Below are 17,853 nucleotides of genomic sequence, written 5' to 3' on the forward strand. Positions count from 1 at the left end.
TTGGTGGTGGTTTCACACTCGTGGTAGCATGAGACGGATTCTACAACCAACACAAGTGGCTCAGGTAGTGCAGCTCATCCAGGACGGCACATCAATGCGAGCTGTGTCAAGAAGGTTTGCTGTGTCTGTCAGCGTAGTGTCCAGAGGCTGGAGGCGCTACCAGGAGACAGGCCAGTACACCAGGAGATGTGGAGGAGGCCGTAGGAGGGCAACAACCCAGCAGCAGGACTGCTACCTTCGCCTTTGTGCAAGGAAGAACAGGAGGAGCACTGCCAGAGCCCTGCAAAATGACCTCCAGCAGGCCACAAATGTGCATGTGTCTGCACAAATGGTTAGAAACCGACTCCATGAGGATGGTATGAGGGCCCGACGTCCACAGATGGGGTTGTGCTCACAGCCCAACATCGTGCAGGACGCTTGGCATTTGCCAGAGAACACCAGGATTGGCAAATTCGCCACTGACGCCCTGTGCTCTTCACAGATGAAAGCAGGTTCACACTGAGCACATGTGACAGACGTGATAGAGTCTGGAGACGCCGTGGAGAGCGATCTGCTGCCTGCAACATCCTTCAGCATGACCGGTTTGGCAGTGGGTCAGTAATGGTGTGGGGTGGCATTTTCTTTGGAGGCCCGCACAGCCCTCAGTGTGCTCGCCAGAGGTAGCCTGACTGCCATTAGGTACTGAGATGAGATCCTCAGGCCCCTTGTGAGACCATATGCTGGTGCGGTTGGCCCTGGGTTCCTCCTAATATAGGACAATGCTAGACCTCATGTGGCTGGAGTGTGTCAGCAGTTCCTGCAAGATGAAGGCATTGAAGCTATGGACTGGCCCTCCCATTCCCCAGACCTGAATCTGATTGAGCACATCTGGAACATCATGTCTCGCTCCATCCACCAACGCCATGTTGCACCACAGACTGTCCAGGAGTTGGCGGATGCTTTAGTCCAGGTCTGGGAGGAGATCCCTCAGGAGACCATCTGCCACCTCATCAGGAGCATGCCCAGGCATTGTAGGGCGGTCATACAGGCACGTGGAGGCCACACACAATACTGAGCCTCATTTTGACCTGTTTTAAGGACATTACATCAAAGTTGGATCAGCCTGTAGTGTGTTTTTCCACTTTAATTTTGTGTGTGACTCCAAATCCAGGCCTCCATTGGTTAATAAATTTGATTTCCATTGATTTTTGTGTGATTTTGTTGTCAGCACATTCAACTTTGTACAGAACAAAGTATTCAATGAGTATTTCATATATATATGTGTGTGTATATGTTTCTACAAATCCTATCTTGTCTATTAATGCAGCTGTATTGTATATTGGGCAAAAGACCACAGAAATGACTCATAAATGTCTAAATTCAAATGAAGACATTTGACACTTCATGCAGTTCTAGTGAACATTGTGGTCAAAGCAACTTTGTAAGACGTTTAAGTGCAGGTCTGAATGTGGGAAGGTGTCAGTCAGAGCTGGGTGCTGATTTAGAAAGATGGCCGTCATTCAGTGACAGAAATAGTATAAAGGCCAACTGCCTTTATTTCCAGCCACAAGTCAAACACCACAGGTGCCTCTTTGAGCTTGCTGCCTGTCTGTCTAACTCTGTCTCTCTGGTCACATGTTATATTAGTGTCAGTACCATTCACGCTACTTATAAGAAAGTTAATCTTCGTAACTACATTTCACAAACAAGCCTTTGGCGCTGTACTGTAAGTCTTGGTAATGGGTGAATATCTTACATTATTTATGTAGTTTACTCTTCTTCCCTCCATGCACCATATTTGTATTTTCATAATTTATTTTTACCATTCTGCTTTTTAAAATAGTTTTTTTCAATGCGTTTTATTCAAAAAGGCACCTCAGAGGAGAATACCACTAATTTTTCAGAACGTCTGCATAATTCATAATTCAATTCAAATTGTTCATTGTAGAGAAACTAACGGAGTCAGAATTCTTTTCAGTGGGGGTGGTGGGAACCATGTGATGTCTGCCACGGAAGTGGTAGGATGAGCAATAGAACAAGAGACGAAGTAATCAAAGAAAGAAAATCTCTAAAAGAAGGGCTTACTAAGAAAATTAATTGAATTATTGACTGCCACTCCACACATGTCTTCTACATTTTTTATATAATGGTAACACATTGATGATGGTGAATCTGAAAAATAGGATTTCTCTGGGGACTATTTTTTCCTGCTGACTTTTTCTTACTGATGTCTGACTGAGTTCTGGATTAAAACCATTTTAAACCAAAGGTTTATCACAAAACTGGAAACAATTCTGACTCTCTTTGTGCCTCTAGAACAGAATATTTCACCCCAAACTGCTCTGAATGGCTTTGTTTGCAACTCAACCATTTAATAATGCAAGCACTTTGAAATAGACTAAAACAGTATTCTCATAAGATTAACTTAGAAGAGTTATGCAGTGGATGAGAAGAGCCTGCTACCATGAGAGAGAGACTTTTTTGTACACAGATTGAATAGATGAGAAAAAACGTTGTGTTTATTGTGTCCCAGTTGTTTTCCTGCCAGGTAAATTATTCTTAAGGCTCTAATTTTCCTTTTTCTAGCAGAAAGAAGGTGACAGCACAGATTCAAGTGATGAACAGGCAGCTGATAATGTTTGCTCTTTATTTGTTTGTTTTTAAAAGCCCATATTCTACATTGTCCTTGTATTTTATTTCTTATTAACATGTGTTTTGTTCATATTTTTTAAATATATTCTTATAATGTATTATTTTTTATTTTTATATTATCACCAGATAATATTTTATAACATTTTATGCAACAGTCATAAAATTCACTCTTACATGAATGAAACTGTCCCTCAAAAACTGATGTACATAAATGATCTGTTCTGAGTGGCTGTCCAGTATTAGGGCTCATTCACAAAGCAGTTCAGTGCTGCTATAACAGCTTTGACGCTTCTGGGAATCTATAAGATTTTGAAGTGTGTCATTTTGTCCATTTATTCAGAAGAGCATTTGTGAGGTCTCTGTTCTAGTTCATCCCAAAAGTGTTTGAAGAGGTTGAGGTCAAGGCTCTGTGTGGGCCAATCAAGTTCTTCCACACCAAACTCACCCGGCCATACCTTTATGGACCTTGCTTTGTGCACTGGGGCTCAGTCATGCTGGAACAGAAAAAGTTCTTCACCAAACTGTCCAAAATGTCTTGGTATGTTGAAGCATTAAGATATCTGATGTCTAGACTACCCCCTGGAAACAACCCCACAGAATTATGCCTCCTCCACCAAACTTTACAATTGGCACAATGCAGTCAGGCAGATAAGGTTCTCCTGGCATTTGCCAAACCCAGTCTTGTCCATCAGACCGACAGACAGAGAAACGTGATTCATCACTCCACAGAATATGTTTCTACTGCTCCAGGGTCCAGTGGTGGCATGCTTTACACCACTTTTGCCATTGTGTGTTTTGATCTTATGCTTGTGTGTAGCTGCCATGGAAACCCTATTCATGAATCTCCTAACATGCAGTTCTTCTGCTGATGCTGCTTCCAGAGACAACTTGAAACTCTTTATTGAGTGATTCAACAGAGGAAAGACACTGTGCTCTTCAGCACTCAACAGCCCCACTCTGTGAGTTTGCATGGTCTACCACTTTGTGGCTTTGTGCTTCCATTTTACAGTAATAGCACTTGCCGTTGACCGGAGCAGATCCAGCGGGACAGTTCACAAACTGACTCATGGTAGAGGTGGAGTCCCTTGACAGCGCCATGTTTAAAGTCACTGAGCTCATCAGTAGGACCGATTCTACTGTGTCTATCTATCAAGACTGCAAGGCTATGTGCTTAATTTTTTCCACCTGTTAGCAACGAGTATGGCTGAAACAGCTGAATTCAGCAATCAGGAAGGGTGCCCCAATACTTTTGTCCATATGGTGTATATAACTTCTCACTATTTGTTCAATTTAAGTACAGCTAAACAGGGAAACTCTAGCATTTCAAATGGAGAAGTCCCGTTTCTGTGGTGGTTAAACTCACCTTTCTGTTCAGGTTCAGCTGTGAAAGTCGACCACAGAGAGAATCGCTCTTCATACTGCATTAGCTCACAGTGGGCGTACAGTGAACTCCACCATGAATGACTTTATTTGCTCTCTGACTTTTTACTTTGAGACACAGTTTTGCTTCCTGTTTGGCGACATACTGCTGCCCCAAGAACCACACTGAATCTCCTTTTTCTGTGATACTTTATTGTGTCGTACATATTACACTGCATTGCCAAGGCTGAATGAAAGGCATTATGGGATTAGCATTAGTTTTGCATTGCACTGCACACTACACACAAACTATATTATGCGTATGATGTATGTGTACCAAATATGTGTATAATACTGTGCAAAAGTTTTAGACATAGAAAATTAGACATAAAATAGTTATTTATCTGTGTAGTGAGCATTCATTTGCTCAGAACAACACTAAAATTAAAATAAATAAAAATAATGCTAATATAGTAATAATGAAGTACTGTTTTTATACATGTCAGTGTGTTTGTTTAATCCTTTCCAAACTTCTCTTTTCATCCAATACCTTTTTTGGCTAATCATTAAAAACTGATTGTTAAATAGTGAAGTGTGCTTGTGATGGAAACTAACAAATCTATGTGATTTCTGTCTGTGATGTGCAGGAGAAATATACACCCAAACTTTGTCCTTCAAACTAACTCACAAGATTTCAACTACTGTTTTCAAAATAAGACATTCCTGATTCTTTTTACTGTATTTATGTTTATTTGCATGTAGTCTCATGAGGTGTGAGACAGTGTGTAGATCAATTTAATGATTTTAATTCATTAAATAAATTCAATAACACTTGTTCAGCGTTTTCTTGATTTGCATGCACAGAATCAAATAAAGTATTCAGTATTTCATGTTACTGGATGTTTGCATGTACTATAGTTAAAAAAAAAAATAGTAGCAGCAGTAGACAATGAAAAAGAAATGAATGGGGAATATTTAATTCTCACATAGTTATGTGTAAAATACCTGTAAGTCTAAATACCTGTAAGTGAACAGATCCTCTACAGAAAGCACACTTCTGCACATTTTAATGCACAAGCACTGTTAATTTATTGAATTTTACATAGCAGGGAAAAAATACGACATGTGGACTAGAAAATGTGGCCTGTGCAAAAGGTATGGCACATTTTGTATTTTGTTTTATTTTTTCCAATATATTGAACTCAATAAATAAATAGAAAATTTGCACTAAAATTTGCAGAAAATAAAAATTCTCTGCAGAGAATCTGTGAATGTACACTAACTTAAGCAAAACTAGTCGCTTGACCTTAGGCTGCCAAAACTTTTGCACACGACATTGTGTTTTATAGTTAAATTTATATCCTGATCTCACGTACAATGTTACACTTTAACTTAATAGATCAAACACTCTCGCAGAGCTGTTGCTATAATAGTCAAGAGTGGTCCGTTGTAGCTGCAGTGTAAAGGTGGGCGCTACAGCAGTGCATTGTTGGCTGGAGCAGGAGCCGTAAATAGGTCAGGTTAAAAGCCACGGCATGCATCTGTGTTTCCTGGCTTTAAAATAAGTTGAAACTGTGAAATAAGATCTGCAGAACTTCTGTTACTAATGAAGACTAATTTGCACCATGTACATCTTTTTATTAGTCAAAGACAGACAGCTTATTGTGGTCACGGCTAACTGGATGTGGGGCTGTATAAGTTGAGCAAAATGTGTCTTGTTTTCTGCTAATGGGGATGTGCTTGTGATGAAATGGCTGGAATGACTAAGAGTGATAAGTGAAAAGCAACAGATGGTTAATTCTGTAACTGAATGTTGTCAGTTGTAAATAACAGTTATTGGTGATATGATTTATTTTAAACAATTCTTTTTCAAAATGTTCCCACAAAGTTGGAAGCACCATTTTTTCAGAATGTCTTGGTCTGCTGAAGCATTTCACTTCACTATAACTAAGGGTTCTAGGCCAACCCCTGAAAACAACACCGTAACATTATCCCTTCTCCAGCAAACCTTACAGTTGGCACAATTCAGTTAGGCATTCTGCTGGCATTCTCTGAGATAATAATAAAAATATAAATAATAATAAATAAATAACAATAACAACACTTAGAAGAAAATGGTGAAAAATCAAATTTTCCCCAGAAGCTGTCAAGCAACCAAGACATGTTTGGTGTCAAAATTTTGCTTCTTTAATTCAGAACTTCAGCTGCAAGGCTAACGGTGCTAAGACACAATCAATAGTCACGCAAACTGTTTCTTTAATTACATATGGTCTTAGCTCACTGACTGAATTTCAGACTAATGTAATTTCGAAAATAATTTCTCCTAACTATTCTTTCAGTAATCGTGGGGACTGAAGACACCAACTAATCCAGTTTTGAAAGCAAAATTATTTGTTGTTCCTCTGTCGTACGAGTCTTCAGCTGTGCAGCTGAATGGGGTCTATTTTTGTGCTTCATAATGCACCACATGTTTTCAGTGTGAGATGGTCTAGCATTAAGCTGATGTAATGTGCAGAATGTGGCTTTGTGCTGCCATAATGAAATAAGCAGGTTAAAAAAGATGAAGTGAGCGCATGTTGCTCCAAGATTTCTATATGTCTTTCAGTATTAATGGTGCCTTCACAGATATACAATTTACCCATGCCATTGGCACTAATACGGCCCCCATTCCAATACAGACCCTGGATTTTGAACTTTATTCTGGAAAGAATCAGGATGGTCCTTTTCTTCTTTTGGCCTGGAGAACACATTGTCCACTACTTCCATAAACAGCTGGAAAACAAGAACATCAACAAAATCTGAAAGGTTCAAATGTCAGACCACAGTACACTTTTGTGATTTGCAGATATCACTCATATATCTGATAGAATATATGATATATACACTGCTCGAAAAAATAAAGGGAACACTTAAATAACACATCCTAGATCTGAATGAATGAAATATTCTCATTGAATACTTTGTTGTGTACAAAGTTGAATGTGCTGACAACAAAATCACACAAAAATCATCGATGGAAATCAAATTTATTAACCGATGGAGGCCTGGATTTGGAGTCACACACAAAATTAAAGTGGAAAAACACAATACAGGCTGATCCACCTTTGATGTAATGTCCTTAAAACAGGTCAAAATGAGGCTCAGTATTGTGTGTGGCCTCCACGTGCGTGTATGACCTCCCTACAACGCCTGGGCATGCTCCTGATGAGGTGGCGGATGGTCTCCTGAGGGATCTCCTCCCAAACCTGGACTAAAGCATCCGCCAGCTCCTGGACAGTCTGTGGTGCAACGTGACGTTGGTGGATGGAGCGAGACATGATGAACCAGATGTGCTCAATCAGATTCAGGTCTGGGGAACGGGCGGGCCAGTAATTAGCTTCAATGCCTTCATCTTGCAGGAACTGCTGACACACTCCAGCCACATGAGGTCTAGCATTGTCCTGCATTAGGAGGAACCCAGGGCCAACCGCACCAGCATATAGTCTCACAAGGGGTCTGAGGATCTCATCTCAGTACCTAATGGCAGTCAGGCTACCTCTGGCGAGCACATGGAGGGCTGTGCGGCCCTCCAAAGAAAATGCCACCCCACACCATTACTGACCCACTGCCAAACTGGTCATGCTGAAGGATGTTGCAGGCAGGTGATCACTTTCCACGGCGTCTCGAGACTCTGTCACGTCTGTCACATGTGTTCAGTGTGAACCTGCTTTCATCTGTGAAGAGCACAGAGCGCCAGTGGCGAATTTGCCAATCCTGGTGTTCTCTGGCAAATGCCAAGCGTCCTGCACGGTGTTGGGCTGTGAGCACAACCCTCTTCTGTGGATGTCGGGCCCTCATACCATCCTCATGGAGTCCGTTTCTAACCGTTTGTGCAGACACATGCACATTTGTGGCCTGCTGGAGGTCATTTTGCAGGGCTCTGGCAGTGCTCCTCCTTGCACAAAGGTGGAGGTAGCGGTCCTGCTGCTGGGTTGTTGCCCTCTTACGGCCTCCTCCACGTCTCCTGGTGTACTGGCCTGTCTCCTGGTAGTGCCTCCAGCCTCTGGACACTACGCTGACACAGCAAATCTTCTTGCCACAGCTCGCAATGATGTGCCATCCTGGATGAGCTGCACTATTTGAGCCACTTGTGTGGATTGTAGAGTCCGTCTCATGCTACCACGAGTGTGGAAGCACCACCAGCATTCAAAAGTGACCAAAACATCAGCCAGAAAGCAGAAAGGTACTGAGAGGTGGTCTGTGGTCCCCACCTGCAGAACCACTCCTTTATTGAGTGTGTCTTGCTAATTGCCAATAATTTCCACCTGTTGTTGTCTATTCCATTTGCACAACAGCTGTGAAATTGATTGTCAGTGTTGCCTCCTAAGTGAACAGTTTGATTTCACAGAAGTTTGATTTACTTGGAGTTATATTGTGTTGTTTAAGTGTTCCCTTTATTTTTTGAGCAGTGTGTGTGTGTGTGTGTATATATATATATATATATTTAGTTTAAAATTTAAGAGACCCTTATTAGTCCCACAACGGGGAAATTTCACCTCCGCATTTAACCCATCTGTGCAGTGAAACACCACATACACTCTAGTGAACACACACACTAGGGGGCAGTGAGCACACATATGTGTGTGTATGTGTATATGTATATATGTGTATATGTGTGTATATATATATGCATGTGTATGTATGTATGTATATGCATGTATGTGTATGTATATGTGTATGTATATGTATGTATATGTGTGTATATGTATATATGTGTGTATGTATATATGTGTGTATGTGTATATGTGTATATGTATATATGTGTGTATGTGTATATGTGTATATGTATATATGTGTATATGTGTATATATATGCATGTGTATGTATGTATGTATATGCATGTATGTGTATGTATATGTATGTATATGTGTGTATATGTATATATGTGTGTATGTATATATGTGTGTATGTGTATATGTGTATGTATGTATATGTATATGTGTGTATGTGTATGTATATGTATGGGTATGTATATGTATATATAAACGCTGCCGGCTTCTCTGGGCCCGAGCTCATCTGAGATGGACTGACACAAAGTGGAAAAGTGTCCTGTGGTCTGACGAGTCCACATTTCAAATTGTTTCTGGAAATCATGGACGTCGTGTCCTCCGGGCCAAAGAGGAAAAGGACTGTCTTGATTGTTATCAGCGCAAAGTTCAAAAGCCAGCATCTCTGATGGTGTGGGGGTGTGTTAGTGCCCATGGCATGGGTAACTTGCACATCTGTGAAGGCACCATTAATCAAATCAAATCAAATCAAATTTATTTATATAGCGCTTTTTACAACTGATGTTGTCACAAAGCAGCTTTACAAAAATGGGAATCACAGCACAGAGAATCAGACAAAACACTGAACATAATATACAGAATATACAGAACCCCCGTGAGCGCTGAGGCAAGGAAAAACTCCCTCAGAGCTGGAGGAGGAAGAAACCTCGGGAGGACCAAGACTCACATCTAAAGGGGGGACCATCCTACCACTGGTCAGACAACTTATAAGTTAAACATTGAAAAGTCAATTTTACATCCACGCAGTTCTAATATATTCAGGTGTGTATAATCAACAGTGGAAACAATTAGAGTTCATATAGATTTGGATGTGATCTGTAGTGGAGAAGCTGCGTTCCAGAAACTTCCATCAGTCTGGTCAATCAGGGGGACAGGGGGACTTGAGGGTGGGACATCCATCAGTATTGGGCCGGACCGGTGGACAGTCAGTAACTCGGAGGAAGGAAAGATTTAGGAATTAGTTTAGACTGGATTTATGAAGAACAGAAAATGTAAAAAATTATCAGAGTAATTAATGCTGAAAGGTACATACAGGTTTTGTAGCAACATATGCTGCCATCCAAGCAGCGTCTTTTTCAGGGACGTCCTGCTTATTTCAGCAAGACAATGCCAAGCCACACTCTGCATGTGTTACAACAGCGTGACTTCGTAGTAAAAGAGTGCGGGTACTAGACTGGCCTGCCTGCAGTCCAGACCTGTCTCCCATTGAAAATGTGTGGCACATTATGAAGGGCAAAATACGACAATGGAGACTCCGGACTGTTGAGCAACTGAAGTTGTACATCAAGCAAGAATGGGAAAAAATTCCACCTACAAAGCTTCAACAATTATTGTCCTCAGTTCCCAAATGCTTATTGAGTGTTGTTAAAAGGAAAGGTGATGTAACACAGTGGTAAACACGCCCCTGTCCCAACTTCTTTGGAACGTGTTGCAGGCATCAAATTCAAAATAAGTGAATATTTGCAAAAAACAATAAAGTTTATCCGTTTGAACATTAAATATCTTGTCTTTGTAGTGTATTCAATTGAATATAGGTTGAAAAGGATTTGCAAATCATCATATTCTGTTTTTATTTATGTTTTATGCAACGTCCCAACTTCATTGGAATTGGGATTGTGTATATGTGTGTGTGTGTATGTATAGTTTTGTGAAGTTTCCTCCTCTCTTCTGACTGAGGAGTTCTGATCTGCTCTCTGTGTTCTTGTCTCCTCTTCACTTCCTCTCTCTCCTCTCTAAACCATATCTACTGGACATCTTCTTCCTCCTTCAGCACAGAGTGAATGAGCCTCGTCTTCATTCTCGCCAGCTCTGTTATCATGATGGTGGCTCCTCAGATCAGGTTACTGCTCCTGATTTTCATCATGTTTCTACCATTCTGTGCAGGTACTGTCCTAATGTTTGAATGATTTGCTGTGTTTCTCACTGTTAGGCAGGCGATACTTTTTCGTTCAATGGAAAGTATGTAATCTTTAATTTATGACAGAATGAGGGCTGCTAAGGCTAAATAATGTAAATAAAGTTTTTCAGCTGAGAGAAATATGTATGTACATTAAATATAGGATGATTAATATGGTATTACAACAATTTAACATTGTATTTAAGCATTAAGTTATTATTTCAAATCCAGGGGACTCTCAATCTGACAGCAGTCCATTTCACATCGCTGAATATACCTTGTTTGAAGGGTGTCACACAGAATGTAGGTTAAAAAACTACATTTCTTACGCCATGTGATCCATTAATGCTGATTGCTTTTGGGTAAAGTATAAAATCATATAAATTGCCATTTTCTTTAAGTGTTGTAGCCAGTAAAGTTTTGTATGTAAATGGATTCAATGGGTAGATTCAGATATTTTAAGACACTTCAATAAACCCCTGTTTATTCATATTTTAGCTGATGCTTTCACTGTTGTGTTAATGTGTTACAGCAGAGTTCTCCAGATATCTATTGTAATCTATTCACTATAATGCTGCTGCAAAAAGTGCAATTCATACAAAATGCAAAACACAAAATTAAATATAGCATTCATTTCCATTTACCAAGAAAAATGAGCAATAGAGATAGATGGATGGATAGATTTAATAAATTAATTTCCAACATTGCAATTTATGTAAAATAATAAACAATCATCTATCGTGTCAGTATTTAAAGAATGCAGAATGCATACAGTATTCTATCAGCAGATTAATTTGCATTTTAATTCAAATGTTGCAGTCATATAAAATAACTGGCTTCTATCATGTCATATAATACACCCCTCTTAAGATGTTACAAATAAAACACTCCTTCTGTTCTTCCTGCAGATTCTACTGATATATTTAATAAAAATATTCACACAATGAACAGAACTGCTTCTCAGGGAGAAACTGTTGTTTTTCACTGTAATAACAGTGAAGATGAAGGAGATAAAGGAGCCGATGTCGGGTGGCGTAAGGAGGAGATTCTTCTTTTTAACTACAGTCCTGTTATTAACCAAACTGTGACAAACTACACATCAAGCAGAATGTATGTTGATCCCAACAACCCACACAAACTACAGATATCTGATGTACAGCCTTCAGACGCAGGAACCTATACATGTTTTCCCTTACCTGTACAGTGGATACTGACCATAGAAGGTAATTCTTCATGCATTCCCCATATATTGATTGATTGATTGGTTGATTGTAAAGCTCTGTTAAAATATAACATGATCTAATTTAAAAAGAATTCAGTGCAGCAAAGAAGAAAATCTGATGCCTTTGACGTTTTACCTTTTTTATTTGAAATCCTGAGCACTCTGACTCCAAGACAATATTTTCTGTCAGATGGCAGCTGTAATATAATAATAATAATAATAATAATAATAATAATAATAATAGTTATTATTATTATTATTATGCTCAAATTTCTTTACAGACAGGTGATAAAGATTAACAGGAACAGTGAAGCGATGAGAATGAATTTAAAATAATGACAGATCAAATTGAGAGATAAATACCACAGAAATATATCATTTCAATTGAATGCTAAGTTAAAGAGACCAGAAGTTTACAAATGTTTTATTTTAAATGTGCTCTGAGCTTGACTGTCTGATAGAAGCATAGTAACTGAAAGATGTCTCTTCATATTTTCAGTATTTTACGGAAAGTATTTGCAGATCTAAGATCACGTGCTGGAACATAAACTCTGTGATGCAAGTGGGTACCATATCATTTAGGGCCTTTAAAAACTAGTAGCAGAGCTTTAAAATCTATCCTGAAAGACTCTTTTGTTGTTGTTAGTATGTGTTCTGCTATGTTTTGAGTGAGTTGTAGAGGAGGTTTTGTTTTCTTCATTGAAAAGAGCACCACAGTAATCAATTCTGCTTGCAACAAACACATGAACATTTCTCTGTTTTGGTCTTAGATTGAAGATCTTCTCCCCTGGTGCCTTTCTTTAAGCTAATTAAACTAAATAAATGAGTAAATAAATAAACATGAAGAAAAATGCTTCATTGAGTGTGTATTCAGAATTTCTGTTTAGTCTGATGTTCATTTGTATATTTATTTCATATTATGTTGCAATTTATGGTTAGTGGATACTGACAATAGAAGGCAGTTTTTCCTGTTTTTGTTTGTTTGACTGATTAATTGACAGACTGATTATTTGATTGGTAGGTTGGTTGATTGATTGACTGATTGAAGCTTGTAAACCTGATTCTGTTTCCAGTCACAGAAAGTGAACCAGAGGTGCACAGAGAAATGTTCCTCTACATCATCCCTGCAGTTACAGGAGCTGCTGCAGTGTGCTTTATTATCTTTTCTATTGTGTGGATTCACAGGTGAGTGAGACAGATTCACAGATCACAACAGATTCAGCGAAAGTGGCCCATTAATACATCTGACTCTTATGAGTATTTTGTATACCAGTTATTTAAAAGTTGCTTTATTATATACATATATAAAGGCTTCAGCCTGGCTTTGCTAAAATCATGATAAATATCTGCAAGACAGTGGCATTACTCGTGTTTTCTGCTCTTTTTGAAAGACTGAAAACTTGATTGATGTTTTTTTTACTTCATTAGATGGACTCTTTTAAGTTCAATGCAAGAGAAAACATACAGCTTGTGATTTCTGTTACAGGAAATGGAAAAAGGCCCAGGCTGTTGATATGAGTGGAACATGGGATGAGCATGTGAGTTCTTTCTTTATATTTATAGTTAAAATATATACACTTATTTACTACTAGATACATTGTTACTGGCCATTATTAGTGGCAGCCCTGTCATCAGTGTACCTAATAGACCGTATGTTTGTGTCCGTTCTCTTTCTCCTCTTTCATGAATTGCCTGTTTCTGACGACATGCTGGGGTCATATAGTTTTGTTTGTTAGTCAAACTTTGAATAATCTCTTTTTTGCATGGTTGGCTTCAAAATTGGATTTTATCCACATCTAATAATAAACTAATCTTACACAAACACCACCAATCAAATATTTAGAATCACTGTTTTCATTACAGTATAGCTGATTCTGTCGTAGATACATGTACAAAAGACAAGACAGCACACACCGCTTATATGATCTCCATAGAGAAACACATACCAATAGAATGGGATGCTCTGAGGCAGCTGCACTGCTCACCACGCCCAATGCCAAGCATCAACTAAACGGGTATAAAGCCCCAGCATTGGGCTGTTGAGCAGTGAAACTGTGTTCTCTGGAGTGATGGAGCTCCATTTAATACCTTTGGGATGAGTTGGAGCATTTTTTGTGATCCAGTACATCCAAAAGAACACAAACTCCCTATTAATACAGAGGAAATGTTGGATTAGCAACATTTGGGGCAAACTTTACGAACACCCCACGACATAGTCACAAAAATCACAAGTCACAAAACAAGTCACTAAGTGACATTATGCAGGGTCTTGCACTTGTTAATATCTGTGTTCATAAAAAGCACTGAGAAAGATTTCATTGGAGGTGAACAAGATTCATTGTAGTGTTCATTGGAGGTAACCACAAAGCAAACCACTAATCTCCTACAAACATTACAGCTTGGCCTCTCCTTGGCCTTTTGTGAAAGGCCACCTATATGGTCCACATCGCTCACGTTCTTATGAGACAGAAGTTCATTGTCTTCTAAAAGTTCATGAAATTGGAAATAACAGAACTCTGCATTCCAATCCCAAAAACTCATTCCCACTGTGAAGCAGAGTGAGGGTAGTATAAAAAGAGGGGTTTCTCTCTTGCTCCAGGGCCTGGAGGCATGTAATCACAGAGGAACAAATAAATTCCAACTTGTATTGGAAAACTAAGCAGCAGAATGTTGTAGCATGTATAAAACCCCTCCTATTTTTTTTTTGTTTTCCAGCAATAACCTGTATGGTTTACGGTGATTATCTGGATCTGGTGTGCAGGAAGCAGAAAAAGCATTTAAATGGACAGGACTATGGTGCTCTATGACTGCAGTTGGGAATCACTGTACCAGATAAAGATAAAATTACAAATGCAGAGATATTTTTTGCAGAAATCCAGATCAAAGGCTTCATAGACACGGAGTTGCTAGACTGCTTTTCATATGTTTCATATGTGACTAGTTTATTATTAACAATAACATGAAATGTAGCATATGCAAAAGTTATTGCAAATTTTAGGGCAAAAAGACAGAAATGACAGAAAAATGTCATATTTAAGTTTGTTACGTGTAGTTCATGTTTTAATATATTTTCATCAAAAACACAAAATACAAAAACGTAATTTGACGGACGTGTTGAAATTTTTGCACATGACCACAGGTTTATTGCTCATCTGAAACATTTTCTCAGCCCCTATTAGTGAAAAAGACAACCACAGTACAACTATTCACCAGACACAGGTACTTTGTGGTCTATAGTCTAATTACTATTAATAGTGTAGGGTTCCGCTACTGACTCGCGATGCTTTAGGGGTGTAGGAGTTGTGGCCATACAGAGCAGCCATGAAAGGAGGCTCTTAGGAGGCACAGCGACTGTGGTGGGAGAGACATTTATTTGTAAATAAGTTGTTGTTGTCAGCTTTACACATTTAGTGTTATCTGTGCTCTGTTCTGTTGGGATGTGGGATAGTTAAGAGAGGTCTGTGTATCTACCGCATACAGACAGTGCGTGACTAGAAGAGACCTGCCTGCTATTTCAGCCTTGCCAGCAGCACTGAGCAGCGGTTCTCCTTTGCTGCTGTTCAGTAAAAGAGCATTCAACATTTATCACGTCTTTCTTATGCCCACAACAGTTATCATTTTTATAACATTGTATCTTGTCTAGTAACTCATTCTTGGACACTGCCACCTTGATTAGTTCTATTAGGCTCTGTGTGCGAGTTTCCCCTCACTAACCATTTGCATAGTGGACCAATTTCAACACAGCAGTGACACTGACATTAATGTCAATGTGTCGTTTCTGTGGGTGTGTACACTAACTGACTACTACTTTGTAGACCACAATGTAGAGTTTCTGATCGCAGAGCTGCCCTTCACTGCATATTTTTGGCAAAATGTACTCCACCTAGCAACAATGCTGTGCATAACACGCTCACAGGTCACTACCACATCAAAGTCACTTCTGTGTGCAGAGTGATTCACCCTCTAAATGGTCAGGAAATGTAGGTACGAGGGAGGTGTACCTAATAAACAGGCAATTGGTGGACAGAACCTAATGGGACTGAAGAAATGGAGGATCCAAGATAGAGATTCTGGAAGTGCTACAAGAAAATTGATAGGATTTCAGCTGCTCAGCAGTTTGTGGTCTCCTTTGTCATATTTTTTATTACGCAATTCGTCAAATCTTTTCAGTGGTGACAGGTCTGGACTGTAGGCAGGCCAGTTTAGCACAAAGACTCTTTACCACAGAGCCATACTGCTGTAATATGTGCAGAATGTTTGACATTGTCTTGCTGAAATAAGTAAAGCATTCCCTGAAAAAGACGTCTGGATGGCAGCACATGTTGCTCCAAAACATGCATATATTATTCAGCATTAATGGTGCCTTCACAGATGTGTAAGTCACCCATGCCATGTGCACTGAAGCACCTTCATACCATCACAGATGCTGGCTTTTGCATCGATAAAAAGCTGGATAGCCTTTGGTCCAGAGGACACTGTCCATGATTTCCAAGAATAATTTTGATTCGTCGGACCTCAAGACACTTTTTTCCACTTTTCTCGATCCTGTACAGATTGGTTTCTTCTCTGCACAGCAAAGTTTTAACTTGCATTTTTGGATGCAGTGATGAACTGTGTTCACAGACTGTGGTTTTCAGAAGCGAATCATGTCTGCATGATTTTAATGCAGTGTGGCCTGAGGGCCCAAAGACCAAAGGGCAGCCAATATAAATTTTTGGTCTTGTCTCCTGTTTACAGAGATTTCTAATAATAATAATAATAATAATAAGATTTCTCAGAATTATCTTTATTTATTTATTTAATTATTATTTTTTTTTTACTGTTTTATGTTGAGAAAAGTTATTCTTAACTTGTTGCACTATTTGCCTGTGCAGTCTTTCACAGTGGTGAACCCCTCCTCATCTTTACTTCTGAAAGCCTCTCTGGGATTCCCCTTTTTGTCCAATCATGTTATTGACCTGTTGCCAATTAACCACCCGATGTTGTTGTTTTTTTTGTTTTTTTTTAAACATTACACGACTACCAGCCTTTAGTTGACCCCATCCCAGCGTTTCCTGCAACATGTTGCTGGTATCAAATTCAAAATGGGCACATTTCAAAATGCCTACATTGAATGTGAAATATGTATAAGCTCCACAGGTAAATTCATCACATACTGATGAAGATGTTTTATGAAAGAAGGCAGTGCTTGTAGCAAAATACCATTAACAGAGATTCATCTTCATTTTCGATGACCTTGCAACAATGTTTCCCTCTCTTATCTAATCTGTCTGTGCTCTCAGGAAGAGGTACTGCAGAATTGTCACCTTCAGAGAGACACGCTGACTTCCTGTGTAAGTTTCTTACCAAAAACCATGATGCGCACCCCCCCACACACACACACCCCCACACACACACCCCCACACACACTACTGCCACCACATATACAATAACCTTATGCAATAATTACTGCACATGATGAGGTCAACATGTTTTTCTTATTTTCCCACACAATCTCAGTTCCCTGTCTGTTTCACAGGACTATACCAGCCACAGAGTTGCAGTTTGCAAGTTGCAGATTGCAGCATTTACCACTGCCTTTCTTGCCACCTCTCCAGACTGGGGAAAAAAAGTTTCCACACATTTGTAAGATACATGGTTACGTGTAAGATGCATGGTATGTGTATCTCAGAAATGGATTGGAGTAGTAACTGGGTGATAGGAATTTAAGGATGATGACTTTACATTGTATGTTCAAATTGTGATAGCAATTCATCGTTTTATGGAAACTAAAATGAATGGAAAGTTCTTGATGTAGATATGAATTCCTAGTGGCAAAACACACCTGCAAACACAGAGCAAATTCTAATTGATATACACACAAATGTATATTTATGTGCTCAAACACAGATGATCAGACAAGTACAAATGCCCACATG

The 17,853-nt window shown here is 39.3% G+C and overlaps 1 protein-coding gene across 1 annotated transcript; it reads left to right on the forward strand.

Annotated features, from left to right (window-relative positions):
- The first annotated feature begins 10,636 nt into the window (after positions 1-10,636).
- Positions 10,637-17,564, forward strand: LOC108423878. Its single transcript, XM_017691481.2, has 6 exons — positions 10,637-10,700; positions 11,622-11,936; positions 13,009-13,120; positions 13,422-13,473; positions 17,218-17,268; positions 17,454-17,564. The coding sequence occupies exons 1-6, from the start codon at positions 10,637-10,639 to the stop codon at positions 17,562-17,564; spliced, it is 705 nt and encodes a 234-aa protein (XP_017546970.2).
- The last annotated feature ends 289 nt before the right edge of the window (positions 17,565-17,853 follow it).

This window comes from Pygocentrus nattereri, chromosome 6 (assembly GCF_015220715.1).
Source record: "Pygocentrus nattereri isolate fPygNat1 chromosome 6, fPygNat1.pri, whole genome shotgun sequence".
Classification (NCBI taxonomy): Eukaryota; Metazoa; Chordata; class Actinopteri; order Characiformes; family Serrasalmidae; genus Pygocentrus; species Pygocentrus nattereri.

What these genes read in the sequence shown, in the direction of transcription:
- LOC108423878 (XM_017691481.2), top strand. Translation starts at nt 10,637, where the DNA reads ATGGTGGCTCCTCAGATCAGGTTACTGCTCCTGATTTTCATCATGTTT. An exon ending in GTTTCTACCATTCTGTGCAG is followed by an intron (nt 10,701 to 11,621) that starts GTACTGTCCTAA and finishes TTCTTCCTGCAG; the next exon opens with ATTCTACTGATATATTTAAT. An exon ending in GTGGATACTGACCATAGAAG is followed by an intron (nt 11,937 to 13,008) that starts GTAATTCTTCAT and finishes TTCTGTTTCCAG; the next exon opens with TCACAGAAAGTGAACCAGAG.